This window comes from Doryrhamphus excisus, linkage group LG22 (genome assembly GCF_037039965.1).
Source record: "Doryrhamphus excisus strain RoL-2023G ecotype Guam linkage group LG22, RoL_Dexc_Guam_v1.1, whole genome shotgun sequence".
Lineage (NCBI taxonomy): Eukaryota > Metazoa > Chordata > Actinopteri > Syngnathiformes > Syngnathidae > Doryrhamphus > Doryrhamphus excisus.
In genome coordinates this window covers 9,344,544-9,356,824 of record NC_136378.1, presented here as the reverse complement: position 1 = coordinate 9,356,824, position 12,281 = coordinate 9,344,544, and the positions used below count along the sequence as shown (strand labels likewise).

Below are 12,281 nucleotides of genomic sequence, written 5' to 3'. Positions count from 1 at the left end.
ATGCACTTTTGTGTGTGTGTAAGAATCAATAGAAAGAACACATTGTGTAGTTTAGCGTGCATGAGGCTTTTGTGTGTTTTTTTTTTTTTTGCATTTCACCATCTTGCCTCTCTCTTTTCCTGTCCATCTGTGTTTCATCCTTCTCCTCCTCGTGGGCAGGGAAAAGTTCCTCACTGAGATTCAGAGCCCTCGCTATGCCCGTCTGAGGGATTGGCACCACGACAGGTCTGCTCGCGCCCTAAATATCAAATCCTGAGCGACATCGGACGTAGAGCCTGCCAGACATAGCCGCATCTCAAAGACAAGGAAGATAGCTGACCATCGAGTTGCGGATCGCTTTACAACGCAGAGAAGTTGGGGTTAAAAAGAAACCAAAACTAGAAGTAACTTAGCCAAGATGACTAAACATCAAGCGGAACGTTGCATACTGAGCCAAAGTGTTAAGATCAGTGTACCACTGATCTGGAGCCCTAGTTTCGATTGCTTGGGGGGAGAACTAGCGTGGAGGCAGTCTCAGCAGTGGGGAAACACCTTTCTGTTTGTTATTCCACTTTGATTCTCTCTCACACTCTTCTTACTTCTCTCTGAGTTCTCATTTCTGATCCTGCCATCTTGTCTCCAAACATTACAACCCGAATCATCAAGCTGTACTTGACTTTTATTCTTCTTTGCTGTCATGAATACAACACATCTGACAAAAAAAAAAGATTCTCTTGCCTCTCTGTTTTTCTTGTGTACTTCTTTTCTTTTTCTTTTCTTCACCTTGGTGTTGAGTCGCAACAATAAGAGCAGACTCCTGCTGAGCTCACCTTGCACATGCAGGCTCGAGTTCATAAGGTGTCTGCTCACACCCAATGAATGCATTGCCTCATCGAGAAAACAGCTGTGCAATTGGTCATAAAACCAAAGTAACTTATATGATACTTTGAAATAAGAGTCGTACTTCTGTGTGTGTTGCTATAAATGTGCTCCCTGAGGGGGGAGCTGATGGCAGGCGGACAGAAAGTGACATCAGGGTTCGGTGTTGAGTTTTAGCCTGGCGTGGGTTACTGTGTTTTTATATGGGGATGAATGTGCCCACGCTGCACGGCGGTGGAGGGGTTAGCACGCATGCCTCACAGCGAGGAGACCCGAGTTCTATTCCAGCCTCGGGTATCTCCACGTGGAGTTTGCATGTTCTCCCACGTGCATGCGTGGGTTTTCTCCGGGTACTCCGGTTTCCTCCCACATTTGAAAAACATGCTAGGTTAATTGGCGACTCCAAATTTTCCATAGGTATGAATGTGAGTGTGAATGGTTGTTGGAAACCTTGATTGACACATATATGGTAATGGTTTTATTTCATTTGAACATGCATCAGATTACAATTGAATGCATCACATAATCAGTTCACAGTTCCACATGTCCAAAAGGAGTAGGAAGAAGCAAAGCTTATTAAATCCTACCCCTCCATCTGGTACTTTTACAATCAGTAACTGTTACATTTGTTCACTTCCTGCTTTCCATAATACAGTTTAAGGGTTTTTTTTAAAAAATAATGTATTATAATGGTATAATTATAATGGTTGTTTGTCTATATGTGCCCTGTGATTGGCTGACGACCAGTCCAGGGTGTACCCCGCCTCTCGCCCGAAGACAGCTGGGATAGGCTCCAGCACCCCCGCGACCCTCGTGTAAATAAGTGTTAGAAAACGAATGAATGAATGAATGATTACCAAAATAGTTGTAGATTAATTGGGAAATTGATTAACCTTTGATTAATCGTTGGCAAAAAGCCAAAAAGTTACCACTTCCACACAATATAAGAGGAGAACTCATTTATTCATTTTCTACCGCTTATTCTCACGAGGGTCACACGGGGTGCTGGAGCCTATCCTAGCTGTCTTCTGCACCCTGGACTGGTCGCCAGGGCACATATAGACAAACAACTATTCACACTCACATTCATACCTATGGACAATTTGGAGTCGCCAATTAACCTAGCATGTTTTTTGGAATGTGGGAGGAAACCGGAGTACCTGGAGAAAACCCACGCATGCATGGGGAGAACAAGCAAACTCCACACAGAGATAGCTGAGGGTGGGGAAAGACGAAATAAGTAGCCAAAAAGTTACCACTTCCACACAATATAAGAGGAGAACTCATTCATTCATTCATTTTCTACCGCTTATCCTCACGAGGGTCACGGGGGGTGCTGGAGCCTATCCTAGCTGTCTTCTACACCCTGGACTGGTCGCCAGCCAATCACAGGGCACATATAGACAAACAACCATTCACACTCACATTCATACCTATGGACAATTTGGAGTCGCTAATTAACCTAGCATGTTTTTTGGAATGTGGGAGGAAACCGGAGTACCTGGAGAAAACCCACGCGTGCATGGGGAGAACATGCAAACTCCACACAGAGATAGCCGAGGGTGGAATTGAACCCTAGCTGTGAGGTCTGCGCACTAACCACTCGACCAGGTTAAAATATGTCTCAGTAATAATGAATTTCAATTGACAATATACAGTAAGTAAGTATGGAAGGAAATAATAGCGAAATTAGACAGGCAGCCTTTTTCTGTCATGTTCATGTTTGTGTCAAGCTGCATCATCTTTTGTATGGAGGATGACATGTGGCTTCCTGGTCTGTCAAAAAATAAATAGATACAGAAACTAGAGCTTTTTCTTTCTCGCCGTGATTTTGCTCCTCAGTGCTCTTGTCGACACTTCCCCCTGGGGGGAATACAAAAATAAGAACAACAGAGGTGGATGTGAAATCACAGGCGTAAAGAATGAACTGCAAATGTCAAGGTGTCCACGGCTTGTTACTGTGCGGTGTGCAATTGTGCACCTGCATCTCCCTAAGCTTGGTGGAGGTGGAGCGGGGAGTGATTGGTTGGATGTTGAAAGCGGTGAAAATGTCAAGAAAACATGCTCCGGGCCGCTCCGGGTGGGAATAGACGTGATGGAGGATGTAGTCTGATTTGCACCTGTAACCTTCAGCAGGCAAACAGCAGCAAACATCTCAGAGGAGCCGCTGCGTCTTGTCTGTTGTCCAAATGAGAGCACCTTCATTGGGTCTAATAAAGGTGGAGGGCGGCTGACCCTGAATCTGCATGTCAAGGTCAATTTAAACTGCTTTCCTTGTCTCCTTCATTTAACCTGGGCCACAAGAGAGCAGACTTAATTGTGTTTTGTGGGATTTATTATGGTCTTGCTCAGTAATGCAAGCCCCATAGACTGCTGTCTATGGGGCTTGCATTACTGAGCAAGCCCATATTGTTATTCCTTGTGATGTTTAGCTATTATAATATCTTAATCTTCCCATTTTTGTGCGCGTAATGCGGCCAAAACCGCAAGAAGGACCCCCACACATGTTACACCGCCGGAATCCTGACGCTCAGGACTACAGTGGTATTTATTTTTTGAAACGTTTTGTGTAACAATGGCGACGCTATTCACCAAAACGTTCAAAAATGGGCCACTAGATTAGGTACACCCTGTTCTATTTTTAGAACAGCCACATTCCAGGGAAAACGAGAATTTACAGACTTTTCACAGCCTTGTAGCTCAGCCATACGGCCACGTAGAAACGTGATTGATGGCTCATTTTTGACATAAACTTCTCAACTCTCCCTGTGGCTAAATGCTAATTGCTAGCATGTTAGCATTTAAGCTAATTTACTCATGTCTAAAGGCAAATACACACATGGCATGACGTAGGAAGGTTATAGGACAACCTTGGCACTTTCTAAACTTGAGGCCCTCTTGCTAGGTGCTAGCATGATGACTGTTAGCATGTTAGCATTTAAGCTAATTTACTCATTTCTAAAGGCAAATAGACACATGGCATGATGTGGGGACACTATGGGACTGCATCAACCTTTTCGGTACTTGAGGCTGTCTTGCTAGGTGCTAGCACGGTAGCCGTCGGCGCACCGGGCCCAAGGTTCACAGCACAGGTGGCAAGCCCATCAAAATTTCCACGGGAATTTTCTAGTTACCCATTATTATTCTGAGTATGCTGTATGGAAACACTATTGTTATGCGTTTGGACGCATAATTGGTTTAATTGACAGGCGTGCAGCATGTGATGCGACGCAGATACAGTACATGAGGCAAGGCAGCAAAGAGCAAAGTTGATTCAGGGTAATGCATTTCTTCTTTTTCCTTTGCAAATGAGCAATAATTTCATCATCTCTCAGTGGCTGATTGTAGCTGGCACTGTTGATGTTGTAAACATGATAGGCGCTTAAGGCGCTGTTATATTTTTTATTTTTTTTTCCCAGGATGAGACATCTCCAGAGCCTTGCTGTCTTTGCTTAGAAGTTGTACCCCCTCCCCCCCCCCCTCCACTCATCTTAGATGTGGTTTGAAGATTTTCTGCATTTAGTGACGCTTGCTGCGGGTAACAAAACTTTTATATGCAGATGCAAGCCCTTGTTTTTCCGCAGCTGCACACACACACACACACACATGCAGGCTTCAAGACAAACTTCTCTGCATTGGAATTTTGACAGAATGTGGTTGCTGCACCTGAATTATGTAAAAAAAAATCCATGTGTTCAGGTGCTGGTGTTGCCATATCATCATTATTATTTCAAATAGTTGGAATTTTGTCAAACTGAAGCACAACCTTGCATTATGTTGGTTTTAGTTGGCCTGGTCTAATTTTGCTGAACTAACCGTTATCATTGTGTCCTTGCACATCAAGTCACATAAGGACTGCAATCTATTTGTGGCAGAGGTAGCGAACCAATTGTAAGCAAGATCTGGCTCTTTGGCCAAGGAAATTTGATTAATTTCTATTAAAACAAATTTTTCCCACTGATATTTTAGAGCAGGGGTCTCAAATTCAATTTACTTGGGGGCCACTGGAGCTAGGGTCTGGGTGAGACTGGGCCACATCAGGTTTTCCAAAAAAAAAGGCATTTATTAAAAACAGAAAAATATACAAACTTTTTCAGTGCTTTGGATCCGATTTTATAATAAAAGCTCTGATAAAACATTCCACTGTTCTCAGATATCTTAATTTTTATTTTTCTGCAGAAAATAAGATGAAAAATAAATAAACAAATCAAGAATAAAGAAAATCAATCAATCAGTAATAAATATAATAATAATATAATAAGAAAAACTTAAGAAACCACATATAGTTGGTGGGTAGACAAAGTATTTGTTTCAGATTAAAATGAACAAAGCATTATTAGAGCCCTGTAGACATGACAAAACACGACTATAGTCACATTTATACTCTTTTTATTTACAACATATTGCGCAACTGCAGGGTCTTGAGACACATGCTAACTCACAAACTAGAGATCTAACGACCTAAACGGTAGCCTCCAAGTTATTTCCTTTAAACTTAAATAGCCAAAAACTTACCACTTCCACACGGATAGGGAGGATAACTATTAACAGTTAACCTTTAACATGAACATTAATCAAACGTAATAATTTTTTCTGGGTACATGATACCATACAGCATCCATATCAAAAACTTACCACTTCCACACGGATAGGGAGGATAGCTATTAACAGTTATTTAACCTTTAACATGAACATGAATCAAACATAATAATTTTTTCTGGGTACATGATACCATACAACATCCATATCAAACTTGCGGGCCGCACTAACATTAAACTTTCATATCAAGGCGGGGGCCTCAAACTAACATTCAAAATATTCTAATGCATTTTGGCCAGACACCAAAGCCCGATGATTAGCGGATAATGCGGTAGCCTACACGGGTCATTGAGAGGTCAAGAATTAAAGATGAGGAGTACAGTGCAAAACCAGGCAGCACCAAAAGTCACATTAATGGTAAGACGGCGTATATTTGTTATTGTTTAGCCGAGGTCATACGTTTGGAGACTTATTATATTCTGAAATTGTTGATCTTGCTTAGAAATGCATGTACTGTGTTGTATTCAGTGTTTAAAATTGGCTTTAATGGATCTCTTAGCCTAAAAAGGTTCTCATCCCCTGAACTATGGCGTTGGATTGTGAGGGGGGTCCAGTAAGACCAGAAAAAAGTCACTAGATTTCTTGCTAGTTATGATGCCATGGCGGCACGGCGGACGAGTGGTTAGCGCGCAGACCTCACAGCTAGGAGGACCAGGGTTCAATTCCACCCTCTGTCTGGAGTTTGCATGTTCTCCCCGTGGGTTTTCTCCGGGTACTCCGGTTTCCTCCCACATTCCAAAAACATGCTAGGTTAATTAGCGACTCCAAATTGCCCATAGGTATAAATGTGAGTGTGAATGGTTGTTTGTCTATATGTGCCCTGTGATTGGCTGGCGACCAGTCCAGGGTGTACCCCGCCTCTTGCCCAAAGTGGTAGAAAATGAATGAATGAATGATGCCATCTACTGTACATACAAGTAGTGCAAAATGTATCTGTGGTGGTCCAAATGTATTCGTAACAGGCCACAAATAAATAAATGTATAGGATGATGATCCACATATAGCCAGGAATCCACAGCTACCCCTCAATAGGAACGATATTGTACAGGGTGTGCCCAATTTCCATACGTAGGAAATATAATCATTCACTGTTTTTATTGATATAATGTGCTATATACGATTAGCATTGTTTTGAAAACACATCATGTTTTCCACTGTTGATGAACTGTTCATTGTTACTGAGTGCTGTGTAGGTTTTTTCTAATGAGTCATCTTCTCCCCAACAGCCTTGAGCCAAGTCCATCACCTGCCAAGGCCCAGACAGCCAATAAACCAGATGGTGAGTTTGTGCTCCTGCTGATGCGTTCAAGCAGCGTGCACGATGTGATAATACGTTTTTATTATGTATCCATACATGAGGATCAACATCAAATCCATTTTGCATTCAAGTGCCAGATTAGATATATGGAGAGAGGGTGTATATACCGCCCCCCCCCCAAGTCACTTTCCACCCTCCCCCAAAACACAGGATCCAAGACTGCATCTGCAGCAGCTCCTTCCTCCCGACCCCCGTGGGTGACGGACCCAAGTTTTGCAGATCGCTTCCACCCGGACAAGACGAGCACGGTGGTGACACGTCACCAGCAGCCAGTTCAGCCGACGCCCATGGAGAACCGCAGCTCCATCCTTCAGGCGGCGCAGCAGGCTCCCGAAGGCAGCGGGAGGACCCCCGTGTGCGGCGCCTGCAACAAAATCATCAGGTGAGGCAGTCGATACGTGAAGAACATAATTGATTAAAAAAAGAAGAAAAAAAAATGTCATTTTGGGCGGCACGGCGGTCGAGTGTTTAGCTTGCAGACCTCACAGCTAGGACACCAGGGTTCAATTCCACCCTCGGCCATCTCTGTGTGGAGTTTGCATGTTCTCCCCGTGCATGCGTGGGTTTTCTTCGGGTACTCCGGTTTCCTCCCACATTCCAAAAACATGCTAGGTTAATTAGCGACTCCAAATTTTTCCATAGGTATGAATGTGAGTGTGAATGGTTGTTTGTCTATATGTGCCCTGTGATTGTCCAAAACCACATGTCCAAAAGGAGTAGGAAGAAGCAAAGCTTATTAAGTCCTACCCCTCCATTTGGTACTTTTACAATCAGTAACTGTTACATTTGTTCACTTCCTGCTTTCCATAATACAGTTTTTTTTTTTTTTTTTTTTTTTTTTAAATAATGTATTATAATGGCTCCAGCACCCCCCGCGACTCGTGAGGAAAAAGCGGTAGAAACTGAATGAATGAAAATATAGGACCTAAAAATAAAGACCTTTCTGTATTTCCGTGTTTGGTTTCCAGCTGCGCATTTAAGTGTTTCCTGTTGTATTCTTCAGGGGTCGCTACCTGGTGGCCCTGGGACGTTCTTGGCATCCTGAAGAGTTCACGTGTTCACAGTGCAAGTCGGTCCTGGACGAAGGCGGCTTCTTTGAGGAGAGAGGTTCCGTCTTCTGCACCAAGTGCCACGACAACCGCTACGCCCCGAACTGTGCAAAGTGCAAAAAGAAGATCACTGGGGTAAGACGAGAACACAAAGCTGTGTGGTTCTTTTCTAATCCCGAGACACAACAACTAAAGATTTACAAGTTTGTTTTTTTTTGTGCCTTGTCAGGAAATCATGCACGCCCTGAAGATGACCTACCACGTTCAGTGTTTCAAGTGTGCAGCCTGCAAGACTCCTATTAGGAACCAAGCCTTCTACATGGAGGAGGGAGAACCTTACTGCGAGAGAGGTGATGATGACCACAGTGCCTTCTCCGTCAAAGCTCAGCAGCCTGACTAGAAGCAAAACATTACGACAGAAACTTAAAGAACATGAGCTAATATCCATACATCCATTTTCTGATGACTTAAAAGAAAACATGGATGTCCTGTCTTAATGTCCGTCTCAATGATTCAGCCTTGTTGACAAAACCACCAAAGTGGACTTCAACTGTCAAATAACTACTGTATGTGGAGGTCAGTTGCTCTTTTGAAATAAGGCGATGAGGACCTCTAAAAAAGGTTGAAGGAACCTCCTTGGATTGTGAAAGTCTGCCTACCACTTTCTCTTTCTTTCTCTTTTCAGATTACGAGAAGATGTTTGGCACCAAATGTCACGGTTGCGACTTTAAGATCGATGCCGGGGATCGCTTTCTGGAAGCTTTGGGCTACAGCTGGCACGATACGTGCTTTGTCTGCGCTGTAAGTCGGAGCATTTCGTCTCAGTAAATACGCTCACTGGTACACAACAGGGTACTACCCCAGGCATACCAATACGAGGCCTGTGTTATATGAAATACAACAATGTTCACTTTTTTTGGATAAAGGACAGTATTTCCTTATATTGTTGCCCGGGAGTGTTTAATTATTCAGCTAGAGAGAGTATCAAGGTTATGGCATATATTAGGGAGTGGCTGTTACATGCATTGGTATGCTGTGGAACCTCCAAATCCACTTGGTGATTAGTAGTTGACTTCCAAGTTGTTCAAAGTTTTCTTGATAAGAAATAATCTAAAGTGAATGTATGCGGTTGATTTTCAATTATTTGTACTGATTCTTGTTCTATGGTTATCATCACATTTTTAAATTTGGCCATCACTTCTTAATTAACACAGTCAACGAAAACAAAATAATAAATATAATATGCAAAGGGGCTGCACGGTGGTGGGTGGTTAGCACACAGGCCTCACAGCTAGGAGACCCGAGTTCAATTCCACCCTCTGTGTGGAGTTTGCATGTTCACCCCGTGCTTTTTTGTGGGTTTTCTCCGGGAACTCCGGTTTCCTCCCACATTCCAAAAACATGCTATGTTAATTGTCGACTCCAAATTATCCATAGGTATGAATGTGAGTGTGAATGGTTGTTTGTCTATATGTGCCCTGTGATTGGCTGGTGAGGATAAGCGGTAGAAAATGAATGAATGAATAATATGCAAAGTTCTTTGTTGGCAGCTAACTAATTATCCATATATGAATTTTCATTACAGCGGTTGAGTGGTTAGCGCGCAGACCTCACAGCTAGGAGACCAGGGTTCAATTCCACCCTCTGCCATCTCTGTGTGGAGTTTGCATGTTCACCCCGTGCATTTTCGTGGGTTTTCTCCGGGTACTCCGGTTTCCTCCCACATTCCAAAAACATGCTAGGTTAATTAGCGACTTCAAATAGGTATGAATGTGAGTGTGAATGGTTGTTTGTCTATATGTGCCCTGTGATTGGCTGGCGACCAGTCCAGGGTCTACCCTGCCTCTCACCTGAAGACAGTTGGGATAGACTGCAGCACCCCACGACCCTCGTGAGGAAAAAGCGGTAGAAAATGAATGAATGAATGTCATTCACAGTCAGGTGAACATTTGAGTCAATGGAATTGTCCAGGTGTACCTAATGTTGTGGTGTTGGACTTGTGTACAAGAGCAACATGATCATTTTTTTCACCCCCCCCTCTTGTCTGTGTGCTTGCTTTCATGTGTAAAGCTGTGTCAGATCAACCTGGAGGGGAAGACTTTCTACTCCAAGAAGGATAAGCCTCTCTGCAAAGGACATGCCTTCGCCCCCGTGTGAGACATGGAGCTCCATGGCATCAAGAGGAGGAAAAAAAAAAACGCCTCCCTGCATCCTGCTCTTTCCTCGGTGGGCCTGCAGCAGCATCACTTCTTTTGCTCTTCTCCTCCTCCTCTGTCAGACACAGCCTGTTTTAGTTTGGATGTTAGAAGCTTAACACTGCCGCACATGATCTCCACATCATGACATCGTTTACGTTACACGTGTCACACTAGACTCGTCCACTTTGAGGTCCACCCAGTGTGTTCGGTGTAGGCGCCATTCAAGTCTCTAATAATCTGATGTTTGACCACAAGATACAGTCAATGTTGAACTTCCACTACAACAACAAATCCTGATGATGCTTTGGTTTAAAGACAATATTCCAAATATCCCAAAGTTAGTTTAGAATAAATAAACGTTTTATATTCCTTTTCTTAATCTCATCCTGCATTTATTACTTTTTTTTTTAAATTTCCAGGCTCATGTTGAATATGTATTTATATTGCTTCAGAGTATATGTGTTTTTAAATAACTGCTGGAATTACTGAATAAAGTTATCATTATTGATGTGATATTACCACAGGAAGCTGTTTGTCTAACTGGGGGGGACCTATGGCTCGCGAGCCATATGTTGCTATTGTTCTGTCTGCATCCGGGTCTCACACGTTTCTTAACACAATACAGTTCAATTAAAATATTACAGAAATCATCGTGTTAGAAAAACGTTCAGAATATAAATAATAATCATGTATTCTAATCCAACATGTGTCCATTTTTCTATTAGCATTAGCCGTCCTTTTGGTAGTTTCCGGTCAGACGCCAATCCACGATTATCATTGGCTAACGTGGTAGCGTCACGAGAGGAGCACTTCGCGCCTAGCTAGCACAAAGCTAGCACAAACACTTGAAAAAGACGCCAAAATGGAAGACGAGGAATAGCGTACATGTTACGTTTGCGTCTAACTATCCAGCGGGGACAGCCGGAAGAAGATATGAAGAGGTACCTTCCGAAATGCAAGCTTGCCAGCAATAAACCACATGGACTGGAATTCGGCTAACTTTGCTCCTACTTTAGCAATAGCGAGGAACGGGATGCCATTCACGGGTGGTGAATTCATGCTTGATGCGGCGAATTAACTTTTTGACGACTTTTCGGGTAAGGACGAGCTAATCAAACAAAGGGCCTCAGCAAGAACGATCATGGCGAGTCAAGTGAAGCCTCCACGTCTGCAAAGAAGCTTATAACCAGACTGCAAGGCCATACAGCACCACAAACCTCCTTAAAGGTAAGAAGTATTGTATTTATTGAGTCACTTCAGTATAGCAACATTATTAAAAAGTATAAATGCAGAGACTTAGATATTCTAATATTGTTAGTCTTGCGTAAAAATGCACTCATTTGTATTCAGTTATGTTTTCCCTGCCATGTCAGGTTCATGTCAGACTTCATAGGTCCAAAGGTATGAATGTGAGTGTGAATGGTTGTTTGTCTATATGTGCCCTGTGATTGGCTGGCGACCAGTCCAGTGTGTACCCCGCCTCTTGCCCGAAGTCAGCTAGGATAGGCTCCAGCACCTACTGAGGATAAGCGGCATGGACTTGTATTAAGTGTCAAAAGATATTATATGGCTTTATAGAAATAATTTGAAAAAAAAATGTCTTTAATGGTTCTCTTCGCCTAAAAGGTTCCAGACAAAGTATTAATTGTTACTATTTTACAAGCGGACTTGGCAGTATTTGTCTACTTTACGAGAAAGTCATTAATATATGGGAAAAAAGTAAAAATGCATGTAAAATCATACATTTATGATACAAAACTTAAAATTAACAACAAAGTTGCAAATTTATGAGAAAAAAATTTGAAATTTCCAAGAAAAAGTCTTAATTTACAAAAAAAATAAATGTTAGAAGAAAGTTGTAAATTTATGAAGAAATATTTGCGAAAAAAATAAGTTACGAGAAAGTAATTTGAGACAATTTCTGAATATTATGAGAATAAAGTGCTATAATTATGAGGAAAGTTATAAATTCATGATAAATAATTAATACATACATCAATTTTTTTGTACCACTTATCCATTCGTGACAAAAAAGAAATATTACTTTTTCAATTATGAGAAAAAAGTTGGAATATTACAAATCCAAAGCCCTAAAATTATGAGAAAAAGTTGCACACTTGTAAGACTGTAGTTGCACATTTATGAAAAGATCTTAATATCACGAGAAAGTAATACATTTATGAGAAAATAGTTGTTAATTTATGAGATAAAGTTGACAGGAAAAGTCTTACATTTAAAATGAAAGAAATGGCAATATGA

General features: G+C 42.0%; 1 protein-coding gene across 3 annotated transcripts in view; it reads left to right on the top strand.

The window, feature by feature from the left end:
- Nucleotides 1-10,535, top strand: part of pdlim7 (PDZ and LIM domain 7) — a 41,353-nt gene extending 30,818 nt beyond the window's left edge. For all 3 annotated transcript variants that reach the window (XM_058063409.2, XM_058063410.2, XM_058063411.2), the window contains 6 exons: nucleotides 6,684-6,736; nucleotides 6,926-7,157; nucleotides 7,779-7,959; nucleotides 8,054-8,174; nucleotides 8,510-8,625; nucleotides 9,895-10,535. In XM_058063409.2, coding sequence (XP_057919392.2) covers nucleotides 6,684-6,736; nucleotides 6,926-7,157; nucleotides 7,779-7,959; nucleotides 8,054-8,174; nucleotides 8,510-8,625; nucleotides 9,895-9,981 — 790 coding nt within the window. In that variant the 3' untranslated portion in view covers nucleotides 9,982-10,535. The remainder of the gene's footprint in view (nucleotides 1-6,683; nucleotides 6,737-6,925; nucleotides 7,158-7,778; nucleotides 7,960-8,053; nucleotides 8,175-8,509; nucleotides 8,626-9,894) is intronic.
- Nucleotides 10,536-12,281: the final 1,746 nt, after the last annotated feature.